Source organism: Coloeus monedula (genome assembly GCF_965178545.1).
Source record: "Coloeus monedula genome assembly, chromosome: 7".
In the NCBI taxonomy this organism is placed as follows: domain Eukaryota; kingdom Metazoa; phylum Chordata; class Aves; order Passeriformes; family Corvidae; genus Coloeus; species Coloeus monedula.
Window position 1 is genome coordinate 23,476,074 of NC_138787.1, and position 15,107 is coordinate 23,491,180.

General features: G+C 37.7%; 1 protein-coding gene across 3 annotated transcripts in view; it reads right to left on the reverse strand.

Moving 5' to 3' along the window:
- The window catches only part of SLC4A10 (solute carrier family 4 member 10), a gene marked incomplete at both ends in the record, with an annotated part of 152,479 nt that overhangs the window by 21,182 nt on the left and 116,190 nt on the right, over window positions 1-15,107 (reverse strand). For all 3 annotated transcript variants that reach the window (XM_082285553.1, XM_082285552.1, XM_082285551.1), the window contains 4 exons: window positions 11,455-11,700; window positions 12,871-13,004; window positions 13,191-13,365; window positions 14,744-14,844. In XM_082285553.1, coding sequence (XP_082141679.1) covers window positions 11,455-11,700; window positions 12,871-13,004; window positions 13,191-13,365; window positions 14,744-14,844 — 656 coding nt within the window. The remainder of the gene's footprint in view (window positions 1-11,454; window positions 11,701-12,870; window positions 13,005-13,190; window positions 13,366-14,743; window positions 14,845-15,107) is intronic.

The following is a 15,107-nucleotide window of genomic DNA, read 5'->3' on the forward strand; positions in this document are numbered from 1 at the left end:
CATGCTTTGAAGCAGTTTGTAGTTCAGTAGCTAGTGCTATTACTAGAGTATAATTTGCTGTGAGGTGCATATGCATACATAGTACGTAACGTGACATATTCAAACCACTGATCACAGTTAAGTTTTACCACCTATTTTCTTCCTTGTCTATTGATACTTCTGAGCACAGTTTGTAATACTGAGAATGTGCCAGTCCTGTTCCATCCTCTTATACCTAAAACTTCTCTACATTAGATGCTATGTACAGTTCCAGGCTGATACATTTTCTCAGATAAACTCTCTGTATCCTCTTTCTTTCCCAGATGGAGAAGTGCCTTTGCATGCAAAACTTCCCAACTGCCCAGTCAGCTGTCAGGGCTCTGAGTGTCAGGATCACCACCACCAAAGGCTCTCTGAACTCCTTGTCCCTTGTTCTTCCTTTCCCCACAGCTGCTGTAAAAGCACAGTTTTCATTTCAAATTGTGTATTTAACATGCAAAATGTGACAAGGCAGTGTGGGAGGACAATACTGCAAATAGGTAACTTAAAATCAAAATTAAGTCTTCAAAGACTCTGAAGCAATTGTGGGAGGCTTTTTCTTTGACAAAGCCTTCAAAATATCCAGGATACTCTGTAGGATCCAACATGTCAAGTGCGCTTTGCAATACGTTTTAAATTAATCCTACTTTAATAATCTATAGCACCATCTAGCCTGCTAGTATTTTAATGTACTTATGATGACTTTAAATAAATTGTGTACTCTCTGATAAAGTTTTCAGGAGTAGCTGGGGACAGGATCACATCTGACTATTGCATGCAGAGTCACTGAGCATAAATTGCATTACAGCTGTAGCAGAGTATCAGTTTATTCACTTACCTACGCCATCAATTTTCTATGTGGTTGTTTATCTTTCCACAAAATGACAATACTCATCTAGATTTGTATGATTTTCTATAAAGGAAATTCTACCATCTACATCGTGAGGACACAACACTGACATTTTATTTCAATTACAATACTATACATGTGACAACAGCTGCATTTAATATATGGATAGGGAAAGATGCAGGTTGTCTTTCAGCAATTCCTTGCTTTTATTTTAAATGCAGCTATTTACAAAAGAAAGAGAAAACCCTTACAGCCCATGAACAAAAAGCAAAAAAAAAAAAAAAAAAAAAAAAAAGTAACTGCATTCAGAGAAGTAGAGGGCCTGAGCCAAAAGTCCTTGACTGGATCTTTCACACATATCTAACATGCTTTGGATCAGGCCCTAAGTGCAGAATGAATGCGTGTTCAATGCATAGTTCAAAGTATTACAACATGGTTTAAACGAAGCACATCACTACTAGTGAGCTACAGTAGCAGAATAAAGCCAACATCATGTATTGCAAGGGAGTATTTGATGTTCATGCAACAACACAGAGGTGGCTGTGTCGGGTTACTGCTGTTCTCTGTGAGCTCCCTGGCCCCTGGTGTCCCCCGCCGATCGCAGACTGGCCAGACGCTGGGCGATGGCCCACTGGGGTTTGATTACAGCAGGCCAAGGTGGCATGGGCTGCTCACTCAGTCACTTCCTCACTAGAAGGGAAGACTGTGCCTGTCGCCAGCACTACATGGTACAGCTACACTTGCTGCAAACTGCAAAATTACATTTAAAGGTTAGAGGAGCCAAAATTTCTATTTCCTCAGAAACGTGACAATTGAAGCTATTGTTTAATACAACTCATGTAATTCACCTGCAGGTGAGATCATCGGTTTACTTCTGTAGCAATATCATTTTCCTCCTGCACTCCAGTCTGGTCTTTACCAAGTTTCACATGCATTTAGCAATGGCAGACTGATCATCAGCAAATAAGTGACTTGTGCAGACTCCACCCACACAGACCAAAATCACCCTACACACTGCTTTTGTCACTGAATGGGAGCAGAGTTAGGCTCTAACTGTAGAGATCAGATCCTGTTTCTACTCAGAAGACCATTCAAACAATGATCTCAGTGTTTTGATATATATAACATTACATTGCTTTCAATATTGTATGTGTTTTGGCAACACTGACATTTTGATGTGAGATTGTATCATGGTATTACTGTCTTCCAGCATCCCACTAATTGCTTAACATTACAGAACTGTGAGATAGTAAAACACTCCCTGTCCATCCCAGAAAACACAAATGAAGGTACCATTCCGTGCCAAAACATAAAAAAATTATCTACCAAAATGTGTCGTTTCATAACAGATGTAATTGCTTCAATGCTAACTATTTCCCAACATAACTGACCCACGAGGAGAATCTCACATTAATGAAATAATGCTTCCTATTTTAATCTTTTTAATATATTTGTCTCCTTCATTGCCATTTTTATTTCAACGCGTTTTGGGAGAAAAAGTAAAATACACGTAATAGTTAACACTAAAACATCCTTCTATTTTCCTGATAAAATATTTCTCAGAAGGCTGGAATAAGCAAAAATGCATTTCCTCTTGGGGGTTCAAATGTTCTTACATTCTTTTAAAGTTGTTTAAAGTGCTGAGTGCTTGCCCACAACAAGAGGTCTGTGTGGAGTTTATGCTACTACCAAATGAGTAATAGACTATACAAACACCTATATTTTCTAAGCAACATATTCAGGTTTAAATACAGTACCAACTTAGCAATGTACTCTTGTGTCTTTGAGTGATAAGTCAGCAATCATCTTCCTTAGGCTAAAAGATTCAGAAGGATTTTTGATTCTATTGCCTTGTGGCTAGAATACAGGCAGGGAAGAATCTGTCACAGGTTCTGGTAGCAAAAGCATAGGTGTCACTGTGGGGAGGTCAGGGGGGAATCTTTGCTGCCAATCTCAACACATCCATTTCATCACACTGATGACAGAAATAATTCATTTTTCATCTTTACACTTTTGGATGCTGCAAGACATTCTGATCTCCTGGTAGCAATTCAGATGTTTAAACATGTACACTCCATGGTATCTATGACATCCATGATGAGTTGGCACATATGAGACGGTCTATGGTGAGTCATGCCTTTGTTTTCAAAGCAGCTGGAGGCTGAGAGATCTAAAATAGCACTAGATACCCAGTCACAGGTCCCTACCTGTATTTAAAATGTCTGTATTTTGCAGCTAGGCAGATACCAGTGGAGATTGCTTTATTTTAGGGTATTTAAAAATCTAATACAACCTAAAAAAAAGAGGATTATAAATCTGAGCTAGATAAAGCATTTCAGACAAGACGGTCTTCAGACAACTCAGAACTGTTGTAAGATTAGAACTGACAAAATGAGAAAGTAACGAAGAATAACAACCTGAACCTGCTAGCTAGAAACAATAACCAGAGCAAGGAGTCTTTATTGCCTTTACACCTTCCAAAGTGTTCACAAAATCTCTGGAAAATCAGGGTGGGGAACAAAGGTAGATTAGAAACAATAAATTTTAGGACTACATGACAAATCGGTATCCCCTGGAGCCTGCACCTCTCTCCCTTTTATAGGGGGATCAAAATTTCAGCTAAATCTTCAGCACCAATCCAACTTTAACAGTATAGGCAGTATAAGGTCACTCCCCACTTCCTCCCAAACTTCCCACAATTTCTTAGCTGTTTTATGTTTTGGTTCTTAAGTCTCAATTTTGTTCATTTCATTAAGTGGAGGCAGCCACCCTAACTTCACTGCATGCAACATCTACAACTTGTCCTGTTGTCAGAGAACAGAGCTAGGATCTGACAACAGCAACTTCAGGAAATCTCAGACAACTAGCAGTGTTCTTTGTTCCACAAAACAAACAGTTATTACTGTCCTTAACAGCACCAAAAAGACTGTCAGTATGATCCTTCTTTCTTTGGACTATGGGGAATGCAATAGTGGTTAGCAAATTAGAAACCTGTCACTTTATATGTAAAGTTGGGGAATACTTTGCCCTCCTTTGCAGATCAGTAATGAAACATAAATATGGCTGCTCAACAACTAGTCAGGTGAAAGGTTCTGTACTAAAACCACTTTCATCCTGACTGTAATTTTCTGTTCACTGCAAAACAAGAAACATATTACCTAAATTTATTTGTTCAATTCAAATTGACCTCAGTCTAGTCCTTCCAATCCTTACAATATCCACCTCTTACCCCAATTCTTCAGGTTGCTTCTCCACCATTTTCTTCTCTTTACTCTGTCATGCACGCTCTGCTCCCCACACAGACTTTAAACATGCAGCATGGTGCCAGTCCAGCTTCAAAAAAGAGCCTCAGACATTGTTTTTGTGAGTAACTAAAACACACTTAAATGGTGCAGCTCCCTTTGAAAGCCCCATGGCCACTCATCCATTGGCAGTTGCCATTTTTCAGTGGGCTGTTTTCAAGACTAGGAGGCACTTACTATTGATGATTTTATACAACTCCAAAGGCACTGGTTTGGATCTCTATTTTTCCAGCATTTACATATTGCAAGCTATATCTATTTATACTAGATAAGGATCTGATCTATAAAAGATGCAACTGCAGCTTCTTCCTGACTAGTCAATATACCATTTCCTCTTCCTAGAGGGGCAAAATGCCTTTCTGGCTCACTTAAGATAGCCTGAGAAGGAGATTTGCTCAATATGAATATTTATTATATTTCAAAAACTACAGGCAAGTATGAAAAATAAGTTGCAAAATGTGCTTGTTTAAACAACATGTCTCACTGACTATCAGAGCACATATTTGGTAATATGAGTAGGAAGGTTTTCCCCTAGCACAGAGGATGCTCTGAGTGTGCTGTGCACTGATCATGTAACAGAGACAGAGGAAGATGACAGTATAAAATGGAAGATAACATCACCAGGTTTGTTTTTAAAGTAAGGTATATGTGTAGGTATTCTTTACATTGCATTTACAAGGCTGAAGTGTATTAATAGCAGAATGTTATGCATGTTTAGGTGTTCTCCAAATACACCATTTTCATGTGAATTATGGGCATTCACAGGATCCCTCTGTTTGTCTAACAATTGCTATGGCAAGAGGACAATAACAATATCATAAATGATGTCTTCTCTGCTGTCTCATACCTACAATACCTGTATAACCCTAGCATTATATTTACCATACTCCTTCTTGTGCCAACACTCGTAACAACTAAATCAAAGTCTCAGTGGAGAAAAGACTGGAAACAAAATAATTAATAGTGATGGAAAATGGACTTGTCAGTTAAGTTCTATTCTCAGTATCATGAAACCCTTTCACAGCACAGCTGTCATGGCAAGACAAGATTTCTTTCTTCATTTATTTATGAGATCTGCCATGCTGAATTACAACCATTAGGTTATGTAGCCCATCTCTGACAGTCACGAACATCAGTTAGCCTCCACACATATTCTCTAAGGTTACAAGTCTCTATAGTTTAGTTGGTGAAGTTCAGGAGAAAAATAGAGAAGCCCATTAAAGTACCTAAGTAATGCACTCAGCAGCACAATAGTTTCACAGAGAGAGAAAAGAAAATAAATCTGAGGAAGGGAACTGATTTTACACTGAAGAAATCTTGAAGAATCAGGTTCCTCTGGATAGCACATCAGGGGAGAATCGTGGTTTGTCAAGGGGAAAGTCCAGAAAACAGATTTATAATCATATTTTAGCTTTTTTAACCTCAAAGGTTGGTCCTCATTAGCTGTCTGGTGCAGTATGCAGTCCATGCATTTGCAGCAGCACTGTGGTAGGTAACTGCCATACACAGAGCTCATGTGCAGAGCATGTAACTCTGTGGGATACTGCCAATTCATCTGAAAGCTTTCACTGCAAAATATTACTAGGATGTCACTTCGCCCTGCTTCCAAAGTTAGGAGAGCATGCCCCTGAGAAGAAGAGGTTCAGTATACTGCTGGTACAGAAATAATCACTGCAATACATTACAATGCTATATGGTCAGCTTGAGTTTCAATTGTTCAGGTGCAGTGCATCAATACACATAAAGGTGCTGTAACAACACCACCCAAGGATTTTACGTAAGCCTTCCTAGATTTTGAAGGCATTTTGTAGACCAGCTATCAACTACAAACTGAATGCTGTGGAGAATTGCTTAACAAGGAGACCTATTTCCAAAGTGGAGGACAGGAGAAGTAGGAAAGAATAAAGCAAGGTGGGCACTGTCTGGGCTCAAATGAGGAAGAAACCGACAAGTCAGTTGGGTTGGGCAGGCACAGAGAAGTCCTAGAACAAATAGAATATAGAAAAAAAAATGTCTGGATTCCAAGGTTTGCCAAGAAGCAAAAGGGAACCAGCAGTTAAACTCAGTGATGGCAGTGGCATGGTTCTGGGAAGAAGAGGAATATTCTTAGGGAAGGACACACAGGATATGGCAGAGTTACTTAACTGTAGAAAAAACTATAAAGAAGGGGAAAATAAAATCTATATTCATATCTAACTTCAAAGAAATCGTTACAGCAATTGGAATTCAATTATATGCCTGGGATCATAATGAGCAATTCTGTGCTTATCATCACCGACTCTTCTCATTCCACCTGCAGCTTAAGGGATACAGGGAATAAACCAGCCTAATTTGCATCCAATAATGATGTATTTAGATTAAGTTATAAAGATAATGGAAGATATTAAACTTGCTTGTGCAAACAGTGGTATGCACAAAAATAATCTTCACTGCCTTCTAGAAGCAATGGTTTCTATAGCCTGAAATGATACTGAGATTGACATGATCTTGGCTCCCTAATTACATCAGAGTGGGATTTTCTACTCCTAATGCTTAAGTGCATGTCAATACCAAGACAGATTGCAATATGCATATTACTATGCCAAGAAATCACTTTAAAATTATTCAATGTAATCTGTTAATAATTGAGTAACTTCTGGTAAAGAATTATTAAAACAACATGAATTCATCACTTTGAAAAAAGAATTAATAAAAACCAAAAAGGTATATAAAGACTTAAGCAACCTCACCCTGAGAAACGACTGAACTTCTGTATTCTAAGAACTATCTTAAAATGCTTGTGTTTTAAAGAATACTGGATTCCTTTCTAAATTGTACTCATTTCATCCACAATGCTTATTCTGTTTTCATTTTAAAATCAGTGGGTTTCATCCGCTCCAATATGGGGCTCTCCTTTCCTAGAAAAAATAACATTCTAATATTTAATATACACATTAAAACCGATGGGCATCAGTGTTCCAGACAGGATTCACTAACTGGAGATATATTTGCTACAGGGGTAGGAAAAAAACAGGAGGAGGAGAGTGCAGAAATAAGAGAGTTGCTATGCCAACCTACAAATGCTAATGGCATGACAAATACAAAAAGGTCACATTAAAAAAAATAGAAATAAAAGCTCTGATCAGAAAGTATATGTATTCAATTTAATAAACAATGCATCTACTCTGTTCAAATTCCTTCAAAACAATGCTTTTTAAAAATAAAAAAATACAGCACAGTATCACACCAAAAATCAGGTTGTCTTTGTCCTTCCTTTGATGTAGCTCTTAAATGCCTTAGTTTTCATCATCCACATCACAAATATGATGTTTTAAGAAAAAGTTACCTATAAATACTGAATGGATTTGCCTGCAAGAAGATCATGTAAAGATTAGGGGTAATATTTAAACACAGAGTAAAAAAATGAGTAAAAGGTGCATTATGTGTGGTTTTACATTAATTAGATCATGCAATGAGATATTTTTGTCTTTTTGAGGTAGAATTCTGTAACAAACTCAAATGCATAGCTTCTACTTATAATGGTAAAATGCTAAATGCAATTTTTAAAGAAATCTTTAAGGAGGACTTTCAGTTGATTTTCAAATATTTAGGCGTGATTAAAAATTAAAAAAAAAATCCCAACTGTTAGGAATGTTCTTCCTATAGTCTTCTAAGGTTTCTTATGGCAGATATTAGTAATGACTCCTGTACTCTCAAATATAAGAGATGCATGCAGTGCAGTCTTTTACATCAAATTCCTGCAACAGAGACTGTTTGTAACAGAATTCAAACCCTCCAAAAATACAGAATGAGTTTTCTTTCTTACTTGAAATATAGTTTCAATCCATATTGAAACACCAACCATTTAAAATTACTCTTCTCTTTTTTCTTTCTAGTACTCCAAAGAGAGCACTAACAGCATGCCAATGACTTTTCCTGGGTCAAATTCATGTCTTCAGCAGGGCAAAGGAACAGTACTGGCATGTAAACAGACTACCTGTGGATGTCAGAGCATCCTCAGAAAGCCCATGGGAGAGAGGAGGATTGGGCCACAGCATGCACTGAAAATTTCAAATATATACAGTGTTCTAACCAATTTATCATCAACTTTTTGAGTGGGCAACAGAAAACACAGAAATTTTACAGTATAGCTCCTGTTTTCTAGCACAGAACTGAAGATCTGAGATAAAGTTTTGCATAAGCTTTGGTTGAGCATTCAAAGAGAAATGAATTGCTCAACCTTTTGAAGATCACCCATGGCTAATTAAAGACCTGCCAAGGCTTTACTAACAATTAAAAACTTGTCTTTAAAATCCCCAAAGAGGAAAATGCAAACAGCTGTTTTAATTAGCAAAACAGCAGATACTAATTAGCTTCTGTAACAGAGTATGCTGGTCCTTTAAGGACAGGACCAGTTTCAGCCCAAGTTTGTTACCCATTTAAACTACAAGTAGAAGGACTGGAATCAGATGCTGCAGGAAAAGCTTCTAATTCCTTGTGAAGTCAATATTTCCTGACTTCAAGTACACAAAAGAGAGATTTTATTGTAAGTAAACTTTCACGTTTATCCATCTTTTAGTTTCTTATCCTTCCAGAACTGAGTCGTGTACTGACATTTGAGCAGGGACTGAAATGTCTTGTGATGATCCCAGGGGGATGACAACTGTGACATCTCATCTTCTGGGCAAAAGGCCACTGTACCTGGACAGAGTAAGACTAATATGTGCACATTTGCACAGCAAGCCCATGGAGTCCAGGCTGCATCAAGAATCCTGTGAAAGCAACGGGTAGCTGATTTGGGCAGCTGATGTAGAGTTGTTGCAACTGAGCACATCTTCCAGTTCTCCCAGTCTTTTGGGACTGGTTCTGAATACCAAAGAAAAACTCACATGAAGGAGAAAGGAATGGAGAGAACAGAAGAGGCTGCAATTACCCTTTGGCTCTGTTTAGAGCACAGATCCTTGTAGTCAGCAGATAAGCTCTTACAAGATAATCAGTATGCATTGATTGTCAATACACTGCCATTTCCAACAATCAGTTTTAAAGTTAAAAAAATGTAAGTTACATCCTGTAAGAGCTATAGTCATTTTGCTATAAGTGGGGTCAATTGCTATGGACATGACTGATAATAAACATATGAGATGTAATACAAGAGTTTAAAAGGCAATCTATTTGTCCTATCTACACAGAGTGAAAGAATAACTGAAAATACAGGTATGAAATAATAAACTCAAATAACTACAAAAATACTGTATCAAATAAGTTTGATATATGTGTTTGAAAACACCAGGCAGTGGCGAAATTTTTCTTCCAAACATCTGGAAGACACTTGTTCTTCAGGAATTGTGTTTGAAAAATCTAAAACTGTTGTGTGGGTATTCTTACACTGTAGGCCAGGGCAGGTGAATAGGTGCAACTGGAGGATGACAAAGGCTGCTCTTTTACCATTCTGTGTGCTCTGCACATTTTACATTCATTGCTCAGTTACCAAGAGCAGGCAGCAATAAACCACCACCCTTCAAAAACCAGGCTGCGATTCTGATTATTGAATGGCATTCTAACTAAAGCCAACAACATTTATTTGTAAACCCAATGATTATAATGAGAAAACATTTTCACAAAAAATAGAGATAACTATGACTTTACCCCTACAAGCAGGACTGTTAAACTCATTTCTCTGAAATCTCCAGCAATACTGTGGGATTCAGCTAACCACAAGTACAACTACCCAGGAATCCATGTTTCTACTTGTGCTTATGCTTTCCATTGCATATTTTAATCTCAGCTCCACCTGATAAATGTTTTCTGAATAATTTTTTGTCTTTGTATAGCATTTCAACATCCAATTTTCAAAACAATAGGAGGACATCATGTTCTCCTTCCCTTTGAGATGACTACTTTGAAGTGGTAAAGGAAAAAAAAAAAACCACAAAGACTGTGCTGTATAAAGGTCTTCAGTGTAAAATACCTACTTCATAGAAGATGAGTAAAGGCAAATAAGAGGATATAACCCCAACTGCATGCATGGTCTCTTCTTTACGTCTATTGCTTTATCTTCAAATTAATATTCCTTTGTCTACAGATTAAACCATTAGAGAGGAATAATATTCTTTTCAGCATGACTAGAGTATGTCACAGCAGAACTATAGTTACTCTAATTTAACTTGTTCTGTGTATTAAGGTATATAATGTGCATTCAGATTCAGGATTTGCTAACTATTTTTCTAGTGATAATATACACAAAGCTCAAATGTTTTCTCTGTTGCTGTGTTCTGTTTTTCCCAGCTTAAAATGCAAATGAGACATTTGGTTGAGACACTCCTGTTTTTCCAGTGAACAGAAGATGTGGCACTGTTCAAGCACTGTTCCTTTAGGGCCCCACCCAGCTCATGCAGAGGGTTCAAATGGGTTCAGTGAAATAATAAAGACATTTCTGGAAAGGGATTTTCATTGAAAATGCTTTTTAATGACATTTCAGTTACTGATGTGACCAAGCTTAACTGGCCTCAGGACAGACTAAGATCTTGTCCTTTACTAGAACAACATTTTTGTTCTCATATCACAGAAACAGGTCTATGAGGCTTTACTTCTCAATGAAAAAATATTGATAAAAGCAATTCACTTTTTTATTCCCCAAGTAGATTAGTACCTGTCTAAACGTCACAATAAAGTAAAGCTGTTTAAAGGGAGTTAGATTAAAAATCTTGTTATTAAGAAAAAATTGATTATGAGCTACATCTTGAGATGCATCTAAAAATTCCAAATCCACTTCAGCTCTTGTGGATTAAGCTCATACTTAAATGCCAGAGAGGTTGAAATAAAGGAGGTACATCAACTTACAACCTTTTAGAAAGCTGAATATTTCAATTTGGGAAAAATAACCAAAATGAAACAAGATAAATATGATAACAAACATTACCTGATCATCCTGTTGCCATTGAAAGATTATAAATCATCAGTACAAGGTTACAAGAAGAGACCATGAGTTAAATCTCATTAAATAAAAATGAATAGAGGCCTAAAACCAAGGTCCCTTTAAGTCTTATTTTTAATTCTAGGATTTCCAAGTCGAATATGTTGAAGTTTTTCCAAACTTCAATTAAATATAATTTTTACTTCAGTAAATGCGTCCTGCTTGTACACATCCCCCCAGTAACTACTACTTCCATAAGACAGCATGATGACTGAATAGCTTCCACATATAAAGTTTGCAACTACTGCAAACTTTTCCTGCTGTGTTCCTCGCAGAGCAAACAACCTATGGAAAAAAAACCCTAACAGTTTAACAGGAAAAATCTTACTTACGAGTACTTTGTCAGCAGCTCCAAATTATTATGCATGTTGATTGGATACGTCTCACTGAGATGAAAAAGCTTCTCTAAGGCCTCATAAATGAAAATGATGCAGATAAGAGAAGCAAAGGCTTCTTCAGTAAACCGGGTAATGTAGCAGACTAGGGAGCTTGCATCAGTTGCAACAAGGATGATGCACAAGATTGCAGTCCACAGCCCAATGCTGGCTCTCAGAGAAAGGTATGACAACCCATACTCTCTGAAAATAAGAAAAAAATTAAACGCACTTAACCTTTTGTCCAGCCACAGTGAATGGAGACAAGGAGCTCCAAAATTTCCTTTCTGGGGACAGTCTGAATCAGAAATTATGTATTTACTGTGAACAGAAGATACTATTAAGTCACCTCCTGACCGGAGCTCTTCTCCCAGTTAACAGGACACAAAGAGCTCTATCTCCACTAAACTGATCACATGAGCAGCTTTGAGCATAGTCACACACATAAAGTGTATAAGGTCCATTCACTTACTTTATCCCATATCCTGCTTTGTGAACAGCCAACACCTGTCAATTTCTTTTTAAGCTGTGAAAGAGTAGCTATAACAACTTTCATGAAAATTCTGTACGATTATTGCATATGATAATAGACCTCCAAACACACCGGGTGACATTATCACAGTGACCTGAAAGGTCTGTCTGAAGGTGCTAGAAGATTTATTTGAGTGCTAAGCGGGGTTTCCTACTCTGTGTTGTGCAGGAGATCCTGATACAGAAGTCCCCGTCACAGCAGTGAGGCAGAAAAGCAGATAGGACAGCAGAGAAGCATGATGGCTTCCAAGATGGAGACAATTTTTACCCACACTGTGGCAGAGATACATCAAGTACAGCACATTAGCCTGAATGTGAGTACAAGCTCTTCTGGCACGGCACTTCAGCCCCTCTCTGTCCACGTGAGGGAGTGCCATGGTCTATATTAGTGACTACTGAAAAAGGGCAGCACTTCCACTGCACTTACTCTCTTGGTGAGAGGTTAACACCTTTCAAGATAGGGATAAGATAAACCACTGATTTAAATGTATTGTCTCAGAGTAGAGAATGATAAAATTAAAACAAAAAGAACAACAAAAAAACCCCAACCAAACAGTAAACAAACAAAAATACACTCCCCAAGCATCCTGAAGCTGTCATTCCTTTCAAGACAGCTGAGGGAAGGGGGAATGGAGGAAGGAGAGTTTAAAACAAACAAAAGCCCAAAATTTAAGAAAACTAGCATTTCTGCATTACCAATCCACTGCATAATTTTTGGACTCAGCAACACGATAAAGGTAGCAATTTATCTTGTACTGCACTGCATATGGACTTCCAACTTTGGGATCGGTGTTTTTACGTAACAACAAACAAAGGATGATGAATGTCATGATCTTCACTTACTTGCAAAATTTGAATAAGATCTTCTCAAACACTAAAACTGGTCCTGTGCTGCCAAGTATAGTGAGAGGCTGTCCACCAAAAAGAGAGTAGGCAATTCCAGTCATGGATGCTCCAAATAGCGATTCTATTGCACTCTGAATATGATACAGAGAGAAGTGTCCATAAATTTTCAAACAGGTTCTTTTTGCAATGTCTTAGGTCTGTAGCCTTCTAAACATTGAAACACCAATATATAAAGGTGAGTCATGCAACAGTAAGGAAATACCAACCACAAAACTAGGAATGTAAGTTTGTTTTAAAAGTTCAGGTTTAACACATACTATACGACCTTCAGTTGCTTCTCCCAGCAGACCACCAAACGTGATGACAGGAGACATGCAAGCACAGTAGAGAAATAAAAATGATGCCAGACACTGTAGACTGAGAGCATCCCTGAAGTCACTCCAGAAGAAGGGAGCTTTCCTTTTGATATCTAAAATTAATCCTCCAAAAAATCTAAAGAAAACGTAGAAGAGCTCAAATTAATTAAGGTGGCACACCAAACTTTCTTCTACACTATTGCTTCAACCACACTGCAGAGAAGCTCCTGTTTATCATTTGATACTCCTATGTTTCACCCTTCATAGAAAAATAAGTTTCTATGAAGCCTCTTTGTAACTTAAACCAGGAAATTATTGTGGTTTTAAAACAAACTCATTTCCATGTCTCTTTTATAAATTCTTCATCTAATCATCCAGACACAAAAGTTCTGAACAGTTGCTTGCCCCCATGTATTAAGCCAAATTGTTTATTACATGAAATAATTCTGTATATTTGTTTAATCAGAAAGCTATCACAGTGATTTGCCCACACATTTATATATAGAGCTTCACATTCTTTATTTGAGAACCTGTTCCTAAATACACTTGATGATAGAAATGAATATACACTACCGTTTTTCAAGGACAAGAACTGTCATCTTTTGTCATTTACACTATGTCAAGTATAATCAAATATTTAGGAACAGACGCTCCCTTACAAGATACCATACAGCTGAAGTAAATAACCCCACAATGCTCTTTTTCTCACAGGCACACAATGTATCAGATGCTGCTGAGGTAAAGAAGGTTCAGTGCCACTACCTCCTAAATATTAAAACAATCCTTCAAGCTGTCAATTAGCAGGTTCAGTGTGAGAGAACAGCTTCCAGCCAGACTGACCATCATCTCCCCTGCCCCAGTGTACAACAGCACTGCAACTGAATCTTTAGCTTCGTGCAGGTAGGAACAATACTTAAATATCAGGAGGCAGCAAGAAAAAAGAAACGTCAATTGCCCAGCTACACAGCACTAAGGCAGCCACTGACAGCTGATGCACTTACACCACACCATATTAGATGAGAGAAAATAAGTATTCCTTGGGGCAAATTCTTCATTCTGATGTATATTGCAGCCACCAGGGTAACCACAGCCTCATGTACCAGGACATATCATGGCTTACTGAGGTAAAAAAGAAATGCCAGAGCTGCACAACCCAGAAACTTCAACTACAAAAGAGCTGTAGGCATTCATAATACATGGCACAATACTATACCAAATTTTCCCTCATGCTGTACAAAGAAACATTAATCAAGTTTAAGAGAGGTCTGGCTTTTGTAAATTCTAGAGAAAGGAGCTTGCAATAAATACAGTGCAAAAATTCAAACCCTCTTGCCCTGTCCTGCTCTCTGCAAACTAGCATGTATTGTCCTCTTCAGCTATGTGGCACATGCAAATCAGGAGAAATGCCTGAAAGGAATCACACGCCAAGACACTTCTGAGAGAGAACTAGACCCTTGTGATTCCTTTGGAACATCACTTTGAACACTTAAGATTTTTCATATGTTTTCACTAACTTTCCAGTGCGTTGCAGTTCTGGTCCAGAGTGTCCCCCAGGATGTTCTGCTTCCCCATGGGCTGCAGTTCCATTTGGCACTCCTGGGATCTTACGCTTCTCCTACCAAAAGGAAAATACATTTCTCATGGGTCTTAGCACCGAAACATAATTTTAGTAGAAAAAAAATTAAAAACAGGCTCTGAAAGTTAAAAGCTTAAACATAAAAATGTTATTTTAAGATTCGTCAACATAACCTCTTGATAAGCTGTAGAGGAGTTCTATTACCAGACAGTTAATAGTAAAAAGAATTGTGATTCTGTGAGATTTAAAGAACTGATCACAAAAAATCTTGTATCAGAAAACATTTGAAAGAATAGCAAGCT